Genomic DNA, 22,392 nt, shown 5'->3' with positions numbered 1-22,392 from the left:
GTGCGGGAGCCGACGGGTGAAGGAGGCCGGGGTGCGCCGCGGTGCCCTTGCCCTGCCCTCGCGCCTCGCCGGGGCCGTGCGGCAGCCCCCAAACCATGCCGGTCTGCAGCCCCAGGAAAACTGTGACTCGGTGGTGTGTCACCTCAGCTGATACGGCTTCACTTTACCCGCTGCGTAGGAGGGATTTGTCATCTCGCTGTGACACACGCTGTTAGGGAGGGGAGTGGGGCGCAGCAAGGAAGTACTGAACTGCAGACCTGTTGTTCTGCCTCCGCGGTCCGAGGAGCGCGCGAGCATCTCTGTATTGCTCCTGTGGCTTGAGGTTTCCCGAGCTCTTGATAAGTGGGATAAGCTACAATTCACTGGTGTTAGTAGTAAGCAGTGAAAGCATTGATTTTTAAAATTTATTCCTCCATATTCAAGTATATGTCACCCCAAACTTCTGATGATCACCCGAAGTGTATAATGAAACAATCAAAAAAATATATTAGTTTATCTTTCCCATGGAGCGCTGTGTTCTTCTGACTGAACAGGGACACAGAGAGTTATTTTACTGGCTAAATTGTTTTATAATGGGAATATATCTGATCAGTTAAAAACCTGACCTCCGTGTTTCCATATTTAAAAAAGACTTGCAGTTAGATTAGACTACGACACCTATTTATGGTAGTTATAATTCACCTAAGGTCCTAGCACGTGCTGCGGTAAGACTGAACTGAATTACTGAAATATAACTGCAGGGGGGAGGGAGGAGGGTGGCTTTGGGGTGTTTTTGTTTGTATAAAACCCAGTTTATCTGAGTGCAAATTATCAATTTTGGCCTTATTAGAGTTGTGCCTATTTAAATTGGGTCACATTTTCATAACCTGAAAAAGGTTTTATTTGAAACACATTGATAGGTAATGTATTAATGTTTCTCTTAAACAAGAAGTGTTCCAGCAAGCTGACTAATAATTACTCATAAGATTTAGTCTTTTTGAATAAACACTAGCATCCTGATTTTTTTTTCTTTCTGTTAAATGTGTTTTAAAACAAAATTATTATGCTAATTTACAACTGAGATAACGGCAGATGTGTGAAGGGTTTTATCCTGCACTTAGGAAAGCTTTGTTGTGGATTTCCAAAGCTAGAGAGGAAGATAAAGCATTTTGTACATTGTTGCCTCTTAAGTGCTACAGAACATTGTGATTTTTTTGAATCTTCTCAAGTGAGTTCTAAAACATAATATAGCAACACTAAAGCCTTTTCCAAAAAGTTCAGCTTCACTTTTTTTGTTGTTTTTGAAATGAGGAGTAACAATTTTAACGGTTATTAGTGACTACCCAAAGGTTAGCTAAGAATATCTGTGGTGGTAGTAATATGCGTAATATTAGACATCAAGACCTACTTTTCTGTGTCAGTTTTACAATTTCAGATTTCCACCTAAATACATTGTTATCCGCTGCTATAAAAGTGCCTGCAGGATGTAAACTTGCCGCTCCAGGGAGCCTGTGCATTGCGTAGCTGTGTCCATACCTGCTGAGCTATTGTTCTGCGAGGTGTGTCTTTGAGTCAAACGTAAAGCTGAGGATTTACAGGAAGGCACTCGCACAATCGCTCTCATTTGTTCTGAAGACTAATGGTGTTTATGAGTATCAGGAACTGAGGAAGAGATAATACGTATGCACAACAAGTGGAAATACCAGGCTCGTTCCTCTTCAGTCGGCTCCTTGCTACCGGGCTGGTGAACTCTCATGAGTTTCATGTGGCGAAAGGCACATAGCAACTTTCCTACCGGATTGTACAATGATTTATTGACTTGAATGACTAGAATACGTTTCTCTTGAGCTTTTTCATGGAAGGTCACTTCTGCCAACTATAAAATTCTCTGCATAAAAAGATGTTTCCAGGCGCCTATTTTGGAAGTGTTTCCCTTCATTTCCATTCATCCTAAATAACAGAAAGCTGCAGGATCTAATCATGTGCCTCCTGGTCTCTTCTAGTTAGCTATTCTGCTCGTGAGAGGTAGTGTGTCACTAGAATATAGGACACTAGCTTGGCAATTAGGAGGCCTAGGTTATGTTCCTCGCTGTAGAGGTGATGTGTTGTGACCTTTGATAGCTACTTCATCTCTCTCAGCTTTTTTTCTTATTTTGTCTTGCCTAGTTGGATAGCAACAGAAGTATTATTACTATGTACAGCACAGTAAATAACACAATCCTGATGCTATTTGAGGCTTTTGACAACTTTAAATTCGTGGTTCTCTTGACTGGAAATTCTTCTGTGTTCCTTTGTCCTTGCTGTTTTGGAAGTTTTCAGATCTGGATTTAATATATGACTTGCCATTTTGTACTGGTGTTCTGCTACAGTCATTTTCATGACCCTTTCCTTAAACTGCAAATGAGGGAAGCTGTAAAATAGTAAGGCATCGTTTGAAAATAAATAGTTATACAAACTGATTTTCAAGCAGCTTTTTTTTTTACCCTGTAACTTCTGAAGTTGAACAAAAATCACTTTAAATGATCTGACATGTCTTAGCCACACTAAATTTATATCTGATCCTGAAAAGGGAGTTGCCACTGAGCAGTTTCCCTTTTTGGAAAAAGTGCTGTAGATATTTCTTTTTGGAATGTGTCTTTTGGAATGTTACTACTTCAAAGATGGCAGCGATGGTTAACTTTATAAAAAGAGCTCTAAAAACAAGGTCAAGTTTTTGTTTGCTCTGAGGATCGAGTTTTCAGTAGGAAAAAAACATATTTTATGCCTCTTTCTAATGCTGAAGAGAGGAAAAATGATCTAAAAATTATTTCATTAGATAATCTTGGAGACCTGGAAGGTAACTATTTTAAGTTCTATGTCCTTCTATCAGATACAAAACCTTAATAGGAAAGTAAATGAGCCTTTCACAGAGCTGTGAGGATCAGCTAAGCGTAGCCTGTGTTAAACCAAGCAAATTCCAAAGAGGAATTTCCATTGCTAAGGTTTTTGCCATTTCTCAGGCGTTCACGTCTAGAGACTGGTTCAGACACTTCTGCTAACAATCAACCACTGTGGCCGTGCAAAGATTGAAAAAACTTCCAGAGGCTCCCTGGGCTGATGGAGAAAAGATCCATTAGTTGTATGCCTTCCAGCTACCGAAGGCATTGAGCTATAAATTGTTTCTTCATCTTTCCCAGCAGTTTTACACACACATTGAGCAGATGTACTGGAATTCTTCCTGAGACCGCTCTGTACTTCAGTGGACCCGCTGTGTTTTCACCATGTGGTCTGTATCTCCTGTACATGAATACCTGATGCATATCAAGTCTGCTAGTGAAAGTAAAGAACTGCGGTGTCTGGTTTCAGAGGAGGGAGCTCTCGAGGGCAGGGCTGTTCTTGCTGGGTTTTATTCACTTCTTCCAAAATGAAAACACTTAATGATGCAGGTGCAATCACCGTTTACGCAGTTTGGAATCTGAATTGGAAGATGCCAAGGAAACTGGAATCCACTTGAATCTTTAAGGCACTCATTCCAAAAATTGGAATTTCAAGAGCAACAGTTACCCTGTTACCATTAGAATTTTTGGGGAGGTGGCAGGGGCATAGGGGAGTAAGGGTTTTCATCTGTAGCCTCTTGTCGGTGATCTGTCTCTCAGGAATACAATTTTCAGTGTGGGGTGGCAACACAAGGTGGCATTGGGTTTCTTACCCACCATGCATGTGCATGCTCTCCACTTTCTGCACACCTTTCTCCTCCCCCCGTCCTTGGACTCCATATCCTAACACGATCCCCTAATTTACCCATTCTTTTCCCGTGATTCATTGACTCCCAGTGTGCAACAGACCTCTTCTTCAGCACTCTGCTGGGAAGAAAGGACAAAAAGGTGGGACTAGGAAGACACAACTTCGCACCTGGAGCAAAGGCACTGAGTAACACTGCTTCAGCTGTGGGGAGGGCAGCAGAGGCAGAGCAGCACAATTTATAGTAGTAAATTAAACAGTTGAGGGGCCTGAGAATCTGTCCTGCTAAGCTGCGGGAATAGCCCTTGGCATTGCTGGCCAGGCTGAGTCACACTTTCCCCAATGATTTCTGCATGTGGATTGTGAGTTCACACAGGTGAAGGACCCCAGGGACAGTAGGTGGTTGCTTGCAGCAGTCGTGTTTGGATGGGTAAGAGTTTAATAGTATAGATCAGAAACCAGTCCCAGCTGTGTTTAATTTGTACAAATAAAGGCAGTGGGGCTCAGTATTGTAGTCCTCTGTCCAGTTTTGTGTCATGTTCACTGTACCAGTATCAGAACCTAGTGGTTTTATATCTCTTGGTATCTTGTTCACTCGAAATTGTGATACCACTATGTAATGACGTATCAGCTGTCACTGTTAAAGAGTAATGATAAAATAATTGCTTGGACTACAAATTTCTCAATTCCATTACCTAGAAAATGGAAAGTCAGAGACTTGGCAACAGTTAAACTTATAGATTTAAAAGGAAACTCTTGATCTTATGTTTTTGACCCGTGGCTTGCTTGAAGGAAGCAGTAGTACTGGACCCCATGCAGAGATGCTGATGGCTAGGGTTATATCTTGGTGTCAGGGAGATGGAGAGATGGGCTTGTAGTGGAGGCCTTGTAGAGTGGATGGAGACCAACTTAAAATAAAATAAATACGTTGCATGCATTCTCAAAATCAGCTCTCTAACAGGGGTTGGGGGAGCAACAGGGTGGACATCAAATTCATACTGAAGTCCTTTCTTAAAGGATGTCATCACTCAGTCCCGTATGTGAACTTATAATTTTATCCAGTTCCAGCAAAACTATATACAGAGGTCAAGTATATTACATGGTACCAGTCTAGTATGTAAGGCAATAAGGAAATGAATATTGAAAATATTCTGAGAGTTTTGCTTAAAAAGAATTACTTAGCATGACTGCTAAGTATTGGTGAAATCTGAAGTAGCAGTAGTGGGGGCATTTGAAGTTAATTCTTTTCTTTGCTTTTTAAATTAACTAGAGGTCATCCTGTATGGCACTATATTTAAAAAAAAAAAAAAAAAAAAAGTTATAATGTCTAAGTAGCCTTGCCTGAAAATAAGACAAATGTGATGGTATTCCTTTTCTTTCTGGGTTTGTGTATGTCCTAAATATAAATATTTTCATTCTGTTAGTAGCAAAACGGACAAAAGCCTGATATTATTTCACTTGTTTGGTGCCTTCTATTTCTCGTAAACAGAAAGTGTCTGTTTTGAATTCCTTGTCTTAAAAGTTCTGCTGTTTGAACAACACCTAGAAAGATGCGAATTGTGTCATAAAAATAGTAACAGAATCAAGAAATTGGTGTCTTCAGATAGCAAGTGATCCTCCTTTGTTTTTAATATTTTTAGAGTAATGTAATGGCTATACGTTCGTTAGGAAATTTTAAGGTTCTACTCTGTGGAAATATGGGGCTTTTATATTATGATAAAGAATTAAAGAAGTCTTCACTAGTGAAGTGTTCCTGAGACTTTGTAGCTGGTTTTATATGGAATTGTGTTTTGTAGGGAAGAGAGAAAAGGAAGGGTTGGAACCTTGTGGCTTTACCAGTTTTAAATGACCAGGCGCATGTAAGGGTGTCAGGCAAATTCTGTAATACTTGTTCAGACGTAGGTAGACATTTCCGTAAGTGGAAGGGCTTGAAGAAAGATGCTGTATCTTTAAAGATAATCCAGACAGCAATTCTACTTTGAGAAACGGACCAGCCGCCAAACAAGAGTAACCCAGGGTTATCTTTCAGAAAGAAATTGAATTCTTATGAGGTGCTGCTCAAAAGTTCATTGCAACATTCAGTATTTTGGAATACCGCTATTTATACTACACATATTCAAGACACCTTAAAGAGTGTGATTCACGGGAGTAAAAAACTTCTGCATTTATATCGGCATATCTGCTTTTTTTTTTTTCTTTTTTTTTTTCCGGTGCTCATAATAAGATGCTAATAATTTTGGAATATTGGTTTGGAAAAAAACATAGTTATTGTCTTTGCATGGAAAGAGGAAAACAGAAATTTTCCTATGCAGTAGGGACAGCTCAGATTTTATGCTGACTTCTCTTTTTGGAGTGGGCAAAGCTTTTCCCGCTCCCCTTCTCTCCCCTTCCCCCCCCTCCCCAAACTTTGGGAAGCTTCAAATTTGGATTCCTACCTCATGGCTTAAGTTATTTTCTGTTTTCTGCAAAGACTTGAAACTTTTTTTGTTTCGTGGTGTGGCTGTTCTCTTGCTCTGCGGCACTGCCGGTCCCAATTGCTACCACTTGCTCAGCCGCTAGAATCTGCGGGATACGAGGGCAGACGTGCTCGGCGTTGCTGGACTTCAAATTCTGGCTGCTTCAGCCAGTAAGTGGATGTAACAGCCAGAGCAGCTGCAGCGGATTTTTTTTCTCCTTCCACTTAAACGAGGCCAATAATTTTCACTTTCCTTTCTGAAATACTATAGCTTCGCACAATAAAATACAGCATTTTCAAACTAAAAAATGTCTGAACTACTCTCCCTAAATGCTATCTGCAGCTTAAAAAAGACGATCTTTCCGTTTCCTCCATTGCATTTAAATAGCAAGTGCTAAGTCTGCCCCCAGGCAAGTGTCTGCTCAGTTTCTTTTTTTTCATTTTCCCAGCAATTTTTTAGCAATGCCCAAATCCTGAACAGTTGTCAGAAAGTTCTTGTTATTGTCTGATTTATTTTTTTTTAATAAAATAATTAGCAGTGGAGAAAAGGTATTTTTCTCACTCTTATTTCACCATCAAAATCTGATCGCGTTTGACATCCTTTTGCATAATAAACAGCCAGATTTCTCTTTAACCCCAACTGAAATAGAAGTTTACCCTAAAAACCTTTCTTTTCTGTTTTTTGATCTTAAATGCTCAATTTTCTTTTCCTTCCATCCTTTGCCTTCCTTCTCTTCCCACTGAGTCCACTAGGTTTCATATGCTGTACATATGAAACATAAATCTGGATCTAAATGTTATTCAGACAAAGATTTTCATCCATTGTTGAATTGTCTTGACTATAACACAAATTTATTTTCTATTCCCTAGAATGTTATGGAACAGTTCAATCCAGGACTGAGGAATTTAATAAACCTGGGGAAAAACTATGAAAAAGCTGTTAATGGTAAGTCTTCTGTATGTAAACTTTAGAAAAAAGGTTTAACTTTCATTTAAATGTACATATTATATGTGAGGGTTGGGTATAAACTTAAATTCCATGTTGTGTATTAAAAACAAACAAACAAGCACACCTCCTCCTTTTTTTTTTTGGCTGAGTTCAGACACTCTCCGGCAGAAACTGCATCCCAAACATGCATAGAGCTACTGCAAAATAAACTGAAGTATAAATAACCTCTATTAAAAACATAATATAAATGGAAAAATCAAACAGTAATGTAAATTAGATGTTTTCTTTTTCCTGGAAGTATCTCCCAAAGGTACTTCCCATTCTTGGATCTGTCCCTGCTCACCTATACACATGTAACAACCCAGGTAAGTAATCCTTTGAACAGAACAACTTTAATGAATAAGAGTTGCAGGAGTGGATTCGAAAATTTTTTTTTTTTTAATCCATACTAAATCTGATAGTATCTTTTTAATGGAGTCAAAATCAGAATGAATCAATTTGAATCTAAGGGCCTGATCTCTCAAACTTTTTATAATGTGGTTGCTTACTTCCATTATTGACTTCAGAGAAACTATTTATGTAAAAATGGATTTTCAAGACTGAGCTCTAAGTTCCCAAAGCTTATACTGTAGGACCTGTTAAAGCTTGCTCCATTTCACTTATGCAGACCTGTTGAGCTGCTTGATACCGTATTAAAGCAAAGTAAAATCTCTCTAATTTTACCTCATTTCCAGTCTGTAGCATCAGACTCACGTAATCTAGTACTCTGAGAAATGTGATACTGCAGAAGTAGTACATAGCCAATTAGACATTGAAATATCTCTTCATGCAAATTTTAGATCAGGCTTGAGAAAAAGATAAAACCAAAGCACGCTGGAGATGAAAATAAGGAAATGTTGACTTAGTCACAGGAATACCTAACCTGACTTACTAGCGAATATAATTTAGAGATTTTAGGTAGTACCAGAAGTAATAACAAGTGTTCCCATGTTTAACTGAAAGATCTCATACCAGTTCTTGAGAGTTCTGTTTCATTCATACTTTACTACTGATATGTTATATTGTGTCTTTTTTTATCATTTTTCAGTTCGTCATCAGCAATCTAGTATGAATGCTTAATTTCACATGAATAAATGTTTAATTGCAACAACTGATGAGAAACTACATTAAAGTCATCTTTGGGCTTTCATAAATTGTTAATCTGTTCTCCATAAATGCTCAGCAGCGTAAATAGATCTGTAACAAGGAGTAAGTATTCTGTTGCTGAACAGTCAGACACTTTGCAGCTTTCCAAACAAGTCAGAATGGGCTGACAAAGAACATAAAACTCACAAAAGCTTCTGAGAGATTTATAGCGTATTCTTTATGCATTTTGAAGTTAAAAGGTCACAACTTCTTTCCTTCAGAAATACGGTTTACCAGCCGCAGTACCCCTAAGGGACTCTACAGGTGGAGTGCTTCATTTACTGCATAAGCAGAGGAAAAAGTCACACAGTTTCTCGTGCCTCTCCCCCACACACACCTTATTTTTTGTGTGTGTGCCTACGTTGGAAGATAAGATTGGCATGGGGCTAGCCTGAGAAGGCGTTAGACAGGCAAAGATGGAATGGCTTAAACCCTTCGCTACAGGACTGCAGCATACTGCTCCATCAGTGGTGCCAATACAGTTCTCCTGTTCAGGAAGCTCGAATATGAAGCACCTATGAGAAGTAGCTTAAAAAGAAATGAGTCTTGTGTAGTGCAAAAGGGCCTGAAACCTCAAAAAGAATCTTGGTTTCATTTGGAAGACGGAAGCCATCTTTTCAGGCTTGTCAGGGAATGTACTGTTAGGTAACCAAAGGTGTCACCTTTGCTAGTAAAAACTATAAAATACAGACCTAAAATGGTATAGCTGGCAATCGCCATCTTCTCCAAAAAAGAATATTCTGAAGTCAAGAGTGACAGTCTGCTTGGACTGCATTTTGGCTACGCTTTGGGGTGAGAAATTAACTATAACAAAAAATGAATAAAGACTTAATTCAAAAAATATTTTTCATTGCCTTTTACAGTAAAACCTTGCCAGTTTTTCCTCCTAATTTCTTTATCTTTGCAGTGTGCAGATCAGTTCTAGATACCCTGAAGATGTCAGGAATCCACTGCATGGTGCAGATCTACTACTCTATATGTATCTGTTGCTCACTAGTAGCCTCCCTGCAGTTTGAATCTTGATGTTTCCATGTTCATTCCAGTAAAACTGGCTTCACTGTTTAAATCAGATATAACCAGGAAATGATTAACTGAGAATAATGAAACCTTAGTGATATATATTAAATGCTTCATGTTTCCTGTAAAGCTGGAATTGAACTATAGACAATAAAATTGTGGGAAAGGAGGGGGGAAAAAAAAAAAGATTGCCCTGAAAAGAAAGATAAGTGTCCAAGGGTTAACTAGGGACTGTCTGGTTGGGAATGTGAAACCTTCAGGATTCTTCTTAAATTGTGCATGCACCTGCTGACTAAGGTTTTATTGCTTCAAACACTTGCGATGCAGCTTTCCCTGCTATTCTGAGTTTAGCAACAAAGAGAAGGGTAGGCATTTCCCTGAAGAGTCAAAATAAATCAATGCAGAAATTATGTATATTAATGCTAATTTTTCACATCTATCCCAGAAACTAGAACTCTACCAACGCTTAAGCTGCTGCACAATGTAATTTATAATAATCTGAGAAACATTAATAGTGCCGGTTGAAAACTATGAGAAGAATGCCAAATCTGGTTATCTATCATAAGCCTTTATAACCCGAAGATCATATTTCAAAGACTTAGTCTTTAAAGTCTTACCATTTAAGGATTCTGAAGTTTCCTTGAAGTAGAAAAATCAGAGAGGATCCTATAGGATCCTGGCATTTCCTTGGCTCTGACTGTCTCACTGTCCCTGACAAGGAATCATATTTGTCATTGCAGTATATGATAATTGCACAGTGTTATCCATAATGGTAATTGCTAGGAGTGGCTGTATCAGATATTTTGAACCTTTCACATTTTACTTTTTTTTTTTCCATATATCATACCTGCCACACTTGTCATCATTTTGTGATGGGAGTTACTCTATTACAGCTTGCTTTAACAGTAAATGATGGTTTACTTTTGAAGGACTTCGTGTCTCCTTGTTGGAACTGTAGGTTCATTTTCTCACGGACAATAGCCAGTTCTCAGTAGCGAAAACTTAAAGTTTCTGGCTGGAAGACCTTTAACTTTGGGAATATGGGGCAGATACCTAGGGATTCCTAGGAAATTTGGGGTTACATTTTGCTTTTTTCCAACACAGCTCATCTGTATTGAGGAAATTTTGTTATGTCCTGACCAATGGCTTATCACTGGCACTATACTTACCACAGATGTTGATTGCTCTTGGATATACTTGAAAGTTGGAACTCAATGGCAGGCTGCAGATTTGTTAATATATTCTGCTGTCCTGTCTTTCAGTCACCTGGTTCCAGAATTTACTAGGAAGCTCAGGAGTTTGTGTGATTTGCTGTGATAGCAGGGTTCCCTTATTGCCATACACCTCTCTCTTACAATCTGTCCCAGACTCCAAAACTTCTTGGGATCATAGATTAGTGGAAATGGAAAAGCCTTTGATAACCTTTAATTTAACTTTCTTTCTTTTTTCTTTTTCTTTTTTTTTCCCCCTCTCTCTTCCTCTCTATAAGCTATGATAGTGGCTGGAAGAGCATATTATGATAGCCTTGCAAAGATCGGAGATATATCAGCTGATTCTCCAGTTTCTAAAGAATTAGGTAAGTGAAATCTCAATTTATTAAATTCAAAGCATACTCTTCATTTTTGTTTCCAGCTGGCATTTCACAGAACTAATGTGAACTAGAAAAGGATTGGCAAAAGGGCATGTTACTCTAAATATTGCATAGATGGAAGGGATTAGATCTCTTTAAAATATATTATTTCTTAGGCCATTAATGTTTTCATTTACAACATATTTTACATTTTTCACCTTTATAAACATATTTCTGCTATTCTTATGCATTCACAAGCTTGGTTTTTTTGAAGATCACATTATTCTATATTAAATAAGTACAGGAAAATGTGTAGTTTGATTTGGTATAAAGATGAATGTTTAAAGATTTCAGGAACAAAATGTTGGTTTTAGGAGTGCTAATGTATAATAGCAGTTCCTAGACTAAATCAGTTTTCTGGATGAGTTTCACTGTGAAGAGTTTACCTCAATATTTTGACCAAGAATATCACTAAAATTTCTCACATACTTTACTTTGTAGTTGAACTTTTGGAAGATGAACAATAGAGTCAAAGACGTAGTACGTTTGCAGGAATGTAAAATTAATCCAAGTTCTGTACTTCCCTGAAAGTAATAGCTGAATTTTTGAAAGAGCGTCTTCAGCACTATGCTTGATACTCCTTTGGCTAGCACTGAAATGATAGTGCTGCATCTCCAAAAATGACATTGTCATGGAAGCATTTGTAATGTTTCTGACAAAAGATTATAACATCTCTACAAAACAAAGAAACAGGAACTATATTGTAAAGAGGAAACACTTGTTCAAAGCCTTAGTCTGCTTTTTGACAAAAATAAGAACTTGATATAGTGTCTTGGATCTGTACTTTTGATTACAGGCACTGGAGGACTCTTACAGTGATGCATCAGGTATCTTCTCCTGTAACTTTAATTTGCTGTAGTACATGAACTTAGGTGATTGAAAGGAATACTTTTAGTAATTTTTTTTAGTGATTCGGTTGAAGGAGAAGTGAGGGAAAGACTGTCCTTGAATGGTGAATACCGGTTTCTTTGCGCCTGCGTGCATTTTTTACGATTTGTTCTGAAACCACTTTTGTGTGACTGTTAACATTCTGTGTTCAAAGCTGGGAGCGGCAGAACAGCAAACAGTAAAAAGCAAACAGTCCTCATGTAGTTGCTTTCTTTATTTGCTTTGCAAGCTGTTTATACAAAACAGAGTTGCTGGTTTCAAACTATACAAGAAAAGTATGAGAAAGTTTGAGAATGTGTTAACCATTCACAGTTTCATAAAACAACAAAAGCATAATTAAGACTTTTGTAATATTATTCTAATCAAGCAGTTGGTCAGATGCATGGAGTAACGTGTTTATTGAACTTTGTATGACTGTGGGATATTGTCTGTTTGTTTGAAAATAGCCTAGAGATGAATTCTGAAAATAACTATTTTTCCCTAGTAGTGGGGGCAATGCAGAATTGCTATTGAAAAAATATTTTTCATCTAATTATGATTTCTTCACTTTTTTCTCTCTATATAATATATATAGAAAACATATGTCCTGGCCTCCTTTGGGATTAGGCTTCTAACGCTGCAGCCTGTTCATCTTCTACTTAAACTGTTACTGCAGAAAAATCTTTCTTCCTAATGATAACGGTAACTCTGGATTTCTTCCAGTACACTTTATGATAGAATACTTAATTTTGAGATGCAGAAAGTCACTGAACATTGGAAGAGGCACTATAATATCTTCAGGAGTCTGTGAGAGATTATTCACATTTTCTTAATAATAATAATAAAAAAGCCGTAACAGGTCTGAAGCTAGGCTACAATATTCAACTATTTAGCAGAGATATATGATGTACTAGGACCCCAGGTGTCTTTTGTTAAAAGTCTAAGTTACTGCAGAGCTCTTACTTGTATTTAACAGTATTAAAACACACATGCTGGGCAGTATCAGGTCCGCAAAGGCCAGGCCACACGCTGCCGGGATCTGGGCCTTTGTGGACCCTCTTTCCCCTGGGGCAGTTCCTGCAGGCTCAGCCCCCTGCAGAACTCTCTTCTGTGAGAGCAGCCTTTAGATTTAGCAAAATACTTATTATTGACCAGTAATAGCTCGGTCATGCATGCTACTTCTGTCACCCTCGCCAGAAGAGAGGTCACTGGTAGTCGGCTAAGCTGTTGTTTTGTTAGTGCCTGCGAACTGCTGTTGCAGGCTGTATTCTCTGGAGGATTAAGTGAGCTACCACACTTGTTTGCTTTACAAGAGCACCAGTCTAAAGGTGACCAGCAAAGAAGCAGGGAGAGGAGCAATTCCCATAACTTTACATCTGCGCGTTATTTGTATCCAAATCTGGTGTTCAGAATATCTCCTAACTTTTTCGCTTTTCTTTCGAGTTATATTCCAAAGCCTTTTCCTGTAGCCTGTATTAATTGAAATCAATGGCAACATTCCCACGGATGTCAGGAGGAGATCATTATATTTTAAATATTTAAAACAATATCCTGGCTGTTCACAAGGAATCAGGTGAACCAGCAATGACCAAGTTCTAAGGGTTCTGGAGTGCTTTAATATTTGAGCCCAAATTGAGGTAGTGTAGTCTGGAGTTTGTGTTTAGCACTTCTGAAAACCAAAAAATTAAACATTTTTCTCTGAGTAGTGAGCAGTCGAAACATACAAAGTAAGTATTGTCTCTTGAAACTAACCTGTTTAAAAATAAACAGAACCCCCCATGGATTACCCATTTAACTATGCTCAGGACAATTGGCATATGGAAAGCAAGGCTCACATGTAGTCAGAAATCCACAGTGCTGTTTCTCTACTTCTGATGATGGCACTGTCATCTATAGCAGAAATGAAGGGAAAGCTAATTACCTATCAGCTAATTATCCTTGAGTCATCTAAAATGTGGATGCCTCCTCCACTGGGTTGGTATCTCACCAATCAGACCCTAAGTACCTTCTGGCTGGAAAAGGAAGTTTTAGAACAAGATTGACCCTCACCACCATCCCGAGAGCATATCAATGTATATCTTTGCAGATACAGTTTGAATTAAAATCAGTCTTCTGAAGATTAAACAGGGAAGTGAGGCAGGAGTCCAAGTTTTGAGTCTTCCCTGTAGAAACTTCACCTGTAGTTTTGGCAGATGGAAAAATAATGTGTTATTTGAAATTCAGTCGTGTTGCATCAAACTTCCTGTACTTAATTATAAATGGACTACAGGGCTTAGATGGATACAACACAATTTTCTTTAGAATCTATAGAGAATCTTTACTGGAACATTACACTGAGTCATTTTACAGCTCAAACCAAACCGGCTGGGTGACCTAGAGCACATTTACCACCAAGTGTGATGGAAAGATTTGAATCAAAAACACAGTCAGTCAATCTCTCCTTCTCATAAGGAAACAGTAGTATACATTCTTCCTGTAATGGGACAGTAAAATGGGCTTATGGTCAAGGATACAGCTGGAAATTTGCCAACTGTCAAGGCAGAGTAGAAACAAGAATAGAAAAGAAATAGGGAAGAAAATATTTGACAGAAAGAGTAAAATACATAAAGGGCAGAATCAAGTAAAATAGTCAGAAAGTGCAGGGAAAGAGCTTTCATCTGTAGAATGAAATTGGAGCAGAAGAGGGAAATAAGATAATGAAAAATAAATCTTTTTTTACTTATCGGCTGGGTATTGCAGCCGATACAGAGCTTTTGTACTAAATACCTGTGTCTTTCAAGTCAGGTTAAAGCTCTCTGGAATATTTTAATATAAAATAACTTAATATAAGTAAGTTGAGGAAGTATAAGAATATATTGCATTCATAATACATTTCTTATAAATAAGGGATAAGTTGATTTAAATCAACTTTCTTTCAAGTTTTTGATTTGCCTAAATTTCTAAGCTTATAGTCCCCTCAGTTAGCTGTGAGCATAACCTGAATTTGTGTAGTTCAAGTTATTCAGCAATCTGGAATTTCCATATCTTTCTTTCAGTCTTTATATGGAGTCTTCATGGAACAGAAGAACATAAGAATTGGTTTTGTGGTTTGGAGTTGTGGAGTTTTTTTAGTTGTGGAGAAACTACAGTAGCTTGAATAAGAATTAAAACAAAAGATTACTGCATCCCTTCTTTGGACTAGGCACCTTTTGGAAATTGCACAAAGAAGAAAAGCTAAGGAAACAAGAAACTGCACATCTTAAAATGTTAATATTTCATACCATTCAAATTACAACATACCACAGCAGCACTGTAAAATCTTGGGTTTCAATAATGCACTAAAAATAACTTCACATATATATACTAACCTGCTGGTACAGTGCTAAAAATAGTACTATTCATGGTGTGTGGCTAACCTTTTTTTGTCTTGCCCAAAATATGGGATTACGAGCTTTTGTCTAATAGGTTTTCAGTGCTTAAAATTTTAATAACCACTCTTCTTCAATAATCTAATCTGTCTTTCCCGCTTCATTGCTCAAGGAATCAGGAAGTTAGTTCCTGCACATTCATTGAATACTTGCTCCTCATATGTCCCTAACTCGCCTCTTGTAGCTATGATAACTGGCAGGTGCTAAACACATTTATAATATTGTGGGTGTAAAGTCTCCCTTTGTTGTGTGGCAACCGTATTTATAGGAGTCACCCACAGCTATACTGTGGGTCTGAACACAGAGCCTAGTATTGCTCAGGAAGAAAGCGTAACCTATTCCTTGTCTGACAACCTGCAAAAAACAAATTGTAAGGAAAATATTACATGGCATGGTCTTGACCAGTAAAACTAAATTGCAGAAGTTCAGCATGTTAAAAGGAAAGTTGGAAGAGACAATATATATATATATTTTTAATCTACTCAAGATTGGGGCGGGGGGATGTTTGTTTGTTTTAATTATTTTGTGTTACAGACTTATTATTTTCATAGTCTCATTCTGTTAAAACTTACCTGGAAACAGGTATACAAAAGCTGTTGCTCATCTGCAATCTGAAACCAAAGAACTTGGAAGAACGCAATTTTTTTTATTAGGAGTAGTTTTGTGGTTAAAAACCATTGCAGGTAGTTTATGGAAGCAAGTATTTGGCTAAAAGATTGCTCTGTGTTCTGGTCGTTGCAAGATAGGGAGAGGTGGTTGGGGGCTAACTGTTTAATGGCACCTACGTGAAATCCCTACTGGGCAGCATCTGCAAGATTTGGGGGGTTGAGCTCCTAATTTAAGGAGGATCACTGAACTCCGATTCATGTATTCTTCTCATGCACGAAAGACTCGACTGCCTTAGCTGTTCAAACATATTTATGTAATGCATATTTGCAGAAAAAGTATTGTAATTTTAAAGGTCTCCGCAATGTTGTCATGCTACTCAAGTACAAAATTTACATTGTGAAGTGATGGGCTATAACTCCTAGACTTAAAATATATAGATAGATAGATAGATAGATAGTAACGCTGGGATGTGGATAACTGGGGGCAGGAGGGTTCTGTATATGGATGTTTCCTGTTTTGAGAGCCTTTATACTTATTTGCAGTTAGCCAAATGTCTATATAGTTATCGGGGTAACTACATATTACTTTGAAAGTCTTGGTTGGCAAACCATAGGTTCATTGAGAATCGACTAATGATTAATGAATTAGGCCTACAATTTATCCAATAGTTTGCATTTCTCATTAATCTCTTTAAGTAAGTAAGATAGAGCACTTTCTGACAGGGTCATAGAGAACCTTTAGAGTCTGATAGCTATTTTCTAGTTTTTTCAAAACAAACTAGAACATTAACAATTTGATAATAATATAAATTTAATGTTAATTTAGTAGTGTAAAGCTAAATTTATAAACAGTACTGTTTGTTTTTTAAGTGATTAACTGTTTCAATTTACATGTGCAACAGATAGGAACCCAGTGGACTTTTCTTTCCCTCCTCCTTTTTATTTACAGAAATAGGAGATTTTCTTTATGAGAAACTGAGCTTAAAGAGGTCAACTTATACAGAACAATTTTTGGAGATAAAAAGGGAATATTTTTATTTTGCTAAAAAGAATGTATTTTCATGCTGAAAAATTTCTAATCAGACTGTAATGTAAGGCAGTATCTTCTTATCCTGTCTCCCTAAAACATGGTCTTGCAAGTATTTGTCATTCAAAGCTGTGTTTTTTCCTTCCTGATTAATAAGCAAAAGAGCCATTTGAGCCTGTACTCTTAAAAGCTAGGAGTAACTATCTCTTTCTGCCTCTATAATACACCACTTAAGTGTCAATCTCACTACTGAGAAAACCAAGCAGAAAAAGGAAAAATTACATCATTTGGGATAAATCTAGCTAGTTGCACTTCAGTTAATAAAAGGGGGGGGGGGTTGCTGGCTTACTTTAGCAGATAAATTGACTCTTCCAGCTGGAATCCAATTTCACTTGTCTTAGAAAGATGACACCTAGCACCCTTTCCTTCACTGGCGCATTTAATCTAAAGAAAAGAGATCTGTCACCTTGTCCTATCTCCGTGTACTGCAGCACATGTTCTCTCTTCTATAGTATAAATGTTTGGCTCTTGGAACAGGTTGTGTTGGACAGAAAGGCAAGGGAAGTGAGCCAGCAGCTGCAGCACCCCTTCAGCACCTCATCTGGGGAAACTTCTGGGAAACTAGCTTAGATGCTGCAGTTGAAGCACTTAGTATATCAGGCCAGCTTTTCTTACGGAGCTTTAATTATAATGAAATTAAATTGGAAGAAGCCACTGAATTTTTTTTCTGATAACAAGGAAAGTACATAGAAAGCTGTCTTGGAAATGAAATGCAAAGTATTTTTCTGTTTTTCAGAAGTGAACCTCTGTATCTTTAAGTTTTGCAGTAGCGTCCTGTTTCTGTGCTATATAGCCCTCCAATCTGCCATAAGAAAGCTAGAAGGAGAAGAGGCAGCCTTTTAGATAATTTTCTCCTGATGAAAACAGTAATTGGATTAGTGGAAACTTCCTCCTATTGGTAGCTCTACTCTTCAAGGTCATTTATAAATTTAAAGCAAACCAAACAATCCTATCAACTTTTTTTTTCCTCTGGAATCAGTACTGTGACTTTTCATGTTCAGTGTTCTGAATATAAACATATGATGAAAGTCTGTTGGAAGAAAGAAAAAGAAAAAAAAAAACTATAGGCTTAGATTCTTAAACATGAACAACTTAACACCATATCTAGTAGCTGGCCTAGGCATCAATTGCAGAGCTTCTGGAAGCTGTTTGTATTCCCTGATTTATAAATCAAATTAACTATTCAGGCACTATATATTACAGATTACTCTGTGGGTGTCTGTCAGGTGCTTAGAGCTTTATGCATGTAACTTAAAGTTTGGCTGCCTAAAGGAGCTGTGACCCTGTTTGTTAAAGGAAGAACATGTGGGAAACAAATCTGGGCAGATCTTGTCACCTGGATCACATGGTATTTTAATAGAGGGTAGAGGCTGTGGTAAACATTCACATTGAGATAAAATGCTGAAATAAGCCTACATACAGCGCTCATCGACAAGCCCTGCCGACGGCCTGGCAAAATCTTCTACAAGTTGGTGTTCAAAAGCAGTGGAGAAAACCTGGCACTGTACTATTAATAAATGGGGGGGGGGAGAAAAAAGTCAAGAGAAACCCGTTACCCTGTTGCTATCCAGAACCATAAATAACAAACAAAAAAGCATCACAGAGCAATAGATAACCAGGGAGGAAGGTTGCCACAAAACACATCCTGGACCATGAGGGAGAACAGCAGATCAGATGGCACCGTACAACGAAGCAGGACAATCATTAGTTTAAGACTTTATTCTTTTTCGAGTTATATAATCCTTCCCTCCCACAATATAAAACAGAAATGATCCTGCCAAGTGAAGGAGTGAGCAAGAGGTGGGAAGCAGGGCTTGTTATTAAACAGGAAGGAATGTACGTGCTTAAAAGTAGATGTCGCAGCTTGTTCTTGTAAGATTACCAACAAAAAAGCTTGCTCTGCATGCACTCATGTTGGTATACCTTCCATTATGAAGGTTTTTCAGTGTAAGGTGTAAACTTTATGGCTCTGGAAATGGCCGAAGGGAGGAAGAGAAAACAGAAATACACAAAGTTTTCTATGAACGATCTCGGGGAGCACTGGTGTTGCAGAGGAGTAGGAGCACCGGGGAAGAAAAGGAGACAGACGCTGATAAGACTTTTCCAGTTATTTTTCAGTTTGATTTCCAGATAATCTCTAGATCATGAGTCATGTGCCTCAATCAGTTTCAGGGACTTTTCTTAGCAGCAACCTGTATGCTAAAGCAGATCTCTCGGCTTTAGCCAGTGAAAAAGAAGAGGTGTAGCAGTCCTGCAGCCTGTTGCCCTGGATTTGTTGGGGTGGCTAACGTGCAGTCGTGCAGGCACGTTGGCAGCCATGTGCCTCGTGATGCCTTACCTGGCGAGGGGCGAGAGCCGCGCGCGAGCCTGTGACGGCCCAGGAGGGGTTCGCGCAGAACGTCCGTACCGATACATGTGGCCCCGCGCCCTCGAGGGGAAGAGGAGATATTCAGACACCCGCAGGAGGTGCGCACTTGCTTGATACCTTCATGCTGTGCCTCCGAGGCCTGAGAAAAGGGTGAAAATGCCACGGAGGGCCTTCTCGTGGGTTTGCTCTCTGTATTGGAACGGTTGAATTGCACATTAGCTTCGCAGGTAGCAAAGACGTCACCTTTGCAACCGAAACCCTGGAAAGGCTGCCCTGCGCTCCTCCGCCTGCGTGCGCGCGCAGCCTCTTCCCCAGTGCGGTAGCGGGGGCCTGGAGAAGGCCGGTGCCAGCGTGCGAGAAGCTTCGTGCTGGGGCCCCTGTTCCCCTGCCGCCCTCCGAACTCACCGAACGCGGGACGAGCGCGAGACCTCGGGGCTAGTATGCAAGCACAACAGGCAGGAGGCCGTTCTGCTCAGCCGATCCTTAGCAGCCATGGCTTTGCTGTGCTTTGCTTTTTTTTCTTTTCCCCCCTCTTCTTTTTTTCCACGGGTATGTCTGTTGGCAGACAAAGAAATAAGCTTGTGAGCGTGTGTAGATAAAATGTGCTATCTTAATTTGTTCATTGTATAATACTGAAACTCGTCTTGTCAATGGGAGAAATAGATGGCAACTGGAAAGTAAATGACATCATCGTGAAGAAAATGCCATCGTATGTGTAACTAGTTTGTAGATTCTTTAACCAAGGGTCTAGCTACGTTTTGTACATACAGTACAAAATATAAATAAATAAAAACCCAGTATCAGTTGTAGATGTCATTAGCATTCCTGAGAAACAAATACATTTGTCTTGAAATTCTGAGGAAAAAGAGTTTTATCAAAACTCTAGGTTCAATTTGGGTTGAGACTGGGAAACTCAACAGCAGTTCAAGGACCTACAGTAAAAACTGCAGTAATATGCTCACATTTCATTGATTTTTTTTTTTTTTTTTTTTTTTACAAGTATCACTTACAACTACAACTTAAATATTTTCCTCTTTATTTTGTTAGTACTGGAAACTCGTAAAGAACTTCAGTTTCGGCTGTTTAATATAATTTGCTTGTTCCAGTGCTGTTTAAAAAAAAAAGAGAGAGAGAGAGAGAGAGAGAGAGAGAGAGAGAGAGAGAGAGGTTAGCCCTGTTGTGTGATCTTCCCCAACTAATCTGCCTAAAAACAGCAGGGCCTCATACAGACGAGTTCAGGCTTGTGGTTGTGTTGTAACTTTTATTTTTTTTGTGCCTGACTTGTGTAAGGATTACAAGTCACTTATTTGTTTAACCAGACTGCAGCTCAAGTATGAAAAGCCATTGAATATAAGGCTTTCAAGGCCTTATGAAAGATCAGTCTGACATACTTATCTTAATAATAGTGTGTTTTTTATATGTTTGGGTAAAAAAAAAAAAAAAAGCCTGTAGCAGTCTTTAAAGATATTAGTAACTGGAGTAGCAGGTGGAAAAACAAGTTTGCCATTTTTCATTCATTATTTATGCGGCATATGCTTTTCCTTTCCTTTTTTAACATTAAAATTTAGTTACTATGCTTACCAATCATTTGAAAAAAGATGAATATTTCATGTTAATTAACATCTGTTCAGCATCACAGTAGCTTTAAAAACAATTCCAATCTCTAACTTTTTTTTAAAAATGGAGTTTATAGCAGTTCTTTAAAGCAGTCACTCTTCAGTAAGAAACCCACTGAAACTTTTCTTTTTTGATTGAGAGATAAAAACATAGTTGGGGAGGAGAGAAAGGGGAATTAGACTAGCAGATTGATCTTTGCTGAAAACATTAACAAAAAAAAAAGTCACACTTATTTTCAAAATAATGGAAGCTAATAATTTTACTCTGTTTAAAATAGTAGAGGCGTTTCATTCACCTGAGTCAAAAATGCAGCCCTGTGAGAAGGTTCGTCACCACCTAAGGCTCTTGGTGCCCAGCTCACAAACTTAGCAAGCGTCCTGTGCAACCCTGTTTGTTGCTTAATGGGTTGGTCTGGATATGGAGCCCAGATACTTAGACTTATGCAGCTTCTGGGGTCTTATGTACTCTGGAAGTTTCTCTCTTCTGTATCTGTAAGACTTTAAAATATTTTAAAAGGTTTTAAGTATTTGGAAGTAATGTAACTTATGAAAAAAAGAGTAATGAAACTGAACTATGGAGAAATAGAAACTTCTTAACCCTGAGTGTTGAACCAGTTTCAAATAATTACCTGAAACACTGTGGGTTGTGTAACTTGAGCTAACTCTGGAAGAAAAAGGATGCTTTGAAAGCAACTTCATATAAAATGCCTATATAGGTACAGGGATGCTGAAAGCATGAGGCTATTTCTATTTTAAATGAATAATTGCTGCAGTTTATTTTGTGTGGGAGCCTAATTTAAACAACTCTGACAACACAGGCTGTTAAGAAGACTTTTTTCTGTTTTTTTGGTATGAATTTGCTCTGCATGAAATGAGAAGTAAGGCTGTTCTGTGCCTGGCTTAGTATTAACTAAGATGGTATTAACTTAGCATTAACTTCAGATATAGTAGTTACTGGACTCAGGACCTGACTTTGGAAAATGTTTTCTTAAATTTATTGCATTTGTGTTTCGTAAATGGGGGGAAAATGCTGATCTGTCAGGAGTTCATCCTGATTCTGCACTCAGCACTGAGCGTATGCTTATTCCCCTAAGGAGCACATCTCAGTGGTGATGAGACCGACAAATTGGCAGACGCCTTCCAAAGAATTATTCTGGCACACTGAAGTGCCTGTGACAAGAATTTCAACGGCCTTTTTGGTGCACTTCTTTGGGATAAGCACAGTATTCAGTTTACAGCAGGGCAGATGTAGAGTCCATTACCTCCATCGAGTTGGGTTTCCCAAGGGTACAAGAGATGGTACAGGTACAAATTAGGTTTTGGGCTTCCAGTTGCTTTACAGCTCTTATGACTGTGTGGAAAATAAAATAGCTTTCTAATGGTTTATTAAATAGGAAAAATCTATTTAACCATCAAGTCTGTTGTTCAGTTTCCAATTTTTTTTCAATTGTATTTATTTCAAGTGCTTTCACTGCTTTCCCTTTTCCATATAAACAGTCACTCT

The 22,392-nt window shown here is 38.4% G+C and overlaps 1 protein-coding gene across 2 annotated transcripts in view; it reads left to right on the top strand.

The window, feature by feature from the left end:
- The window catches only part of BAIAP2L1 (BAR/IMD domain containing adaptor protein 2 like 1), a 44,112-nt gene that overhangs the window by 2,542 nt on the left and 19,178 nt on the right, over positions 1-22,392 (top strand). For both annotated transcript variants that reach the window (XM_067306437.1, XM_067306436.1), the window contains exons 2-3: positions 7,025-7,100; positions 10,795-10,881. In XM_067306437.1, the coding sequence (XP_067162538.1) occupies positions 7,025-7,100; positions 10,795-10,881 (163 nt within the window). The remainder of the gene's footprint in view (positions 1-7,024; positions 7,101-10,794; positions 10,882-22,392) is intronic.

The sequence above is a fragment of the Apteryx mantelli genome, chromosome 16 (genome assembly GCF_036417845.1).
Source record: "Apteryx mantelli isolate bAptMan1 chromosome 16, bAptMan1.hap1, whole genome shotgun sequence".
NCBI lineage: Eukaryota > Metazoa > Chordata > Aves > Apterygiformes > Apterygidae > Apteryx > Apteryx mantelli.
The sequence above is the reverse complement of the archived record's forward strand: the minus strand, read 5'-3'. Positions and strand labels throughout refer to the sequence as shown.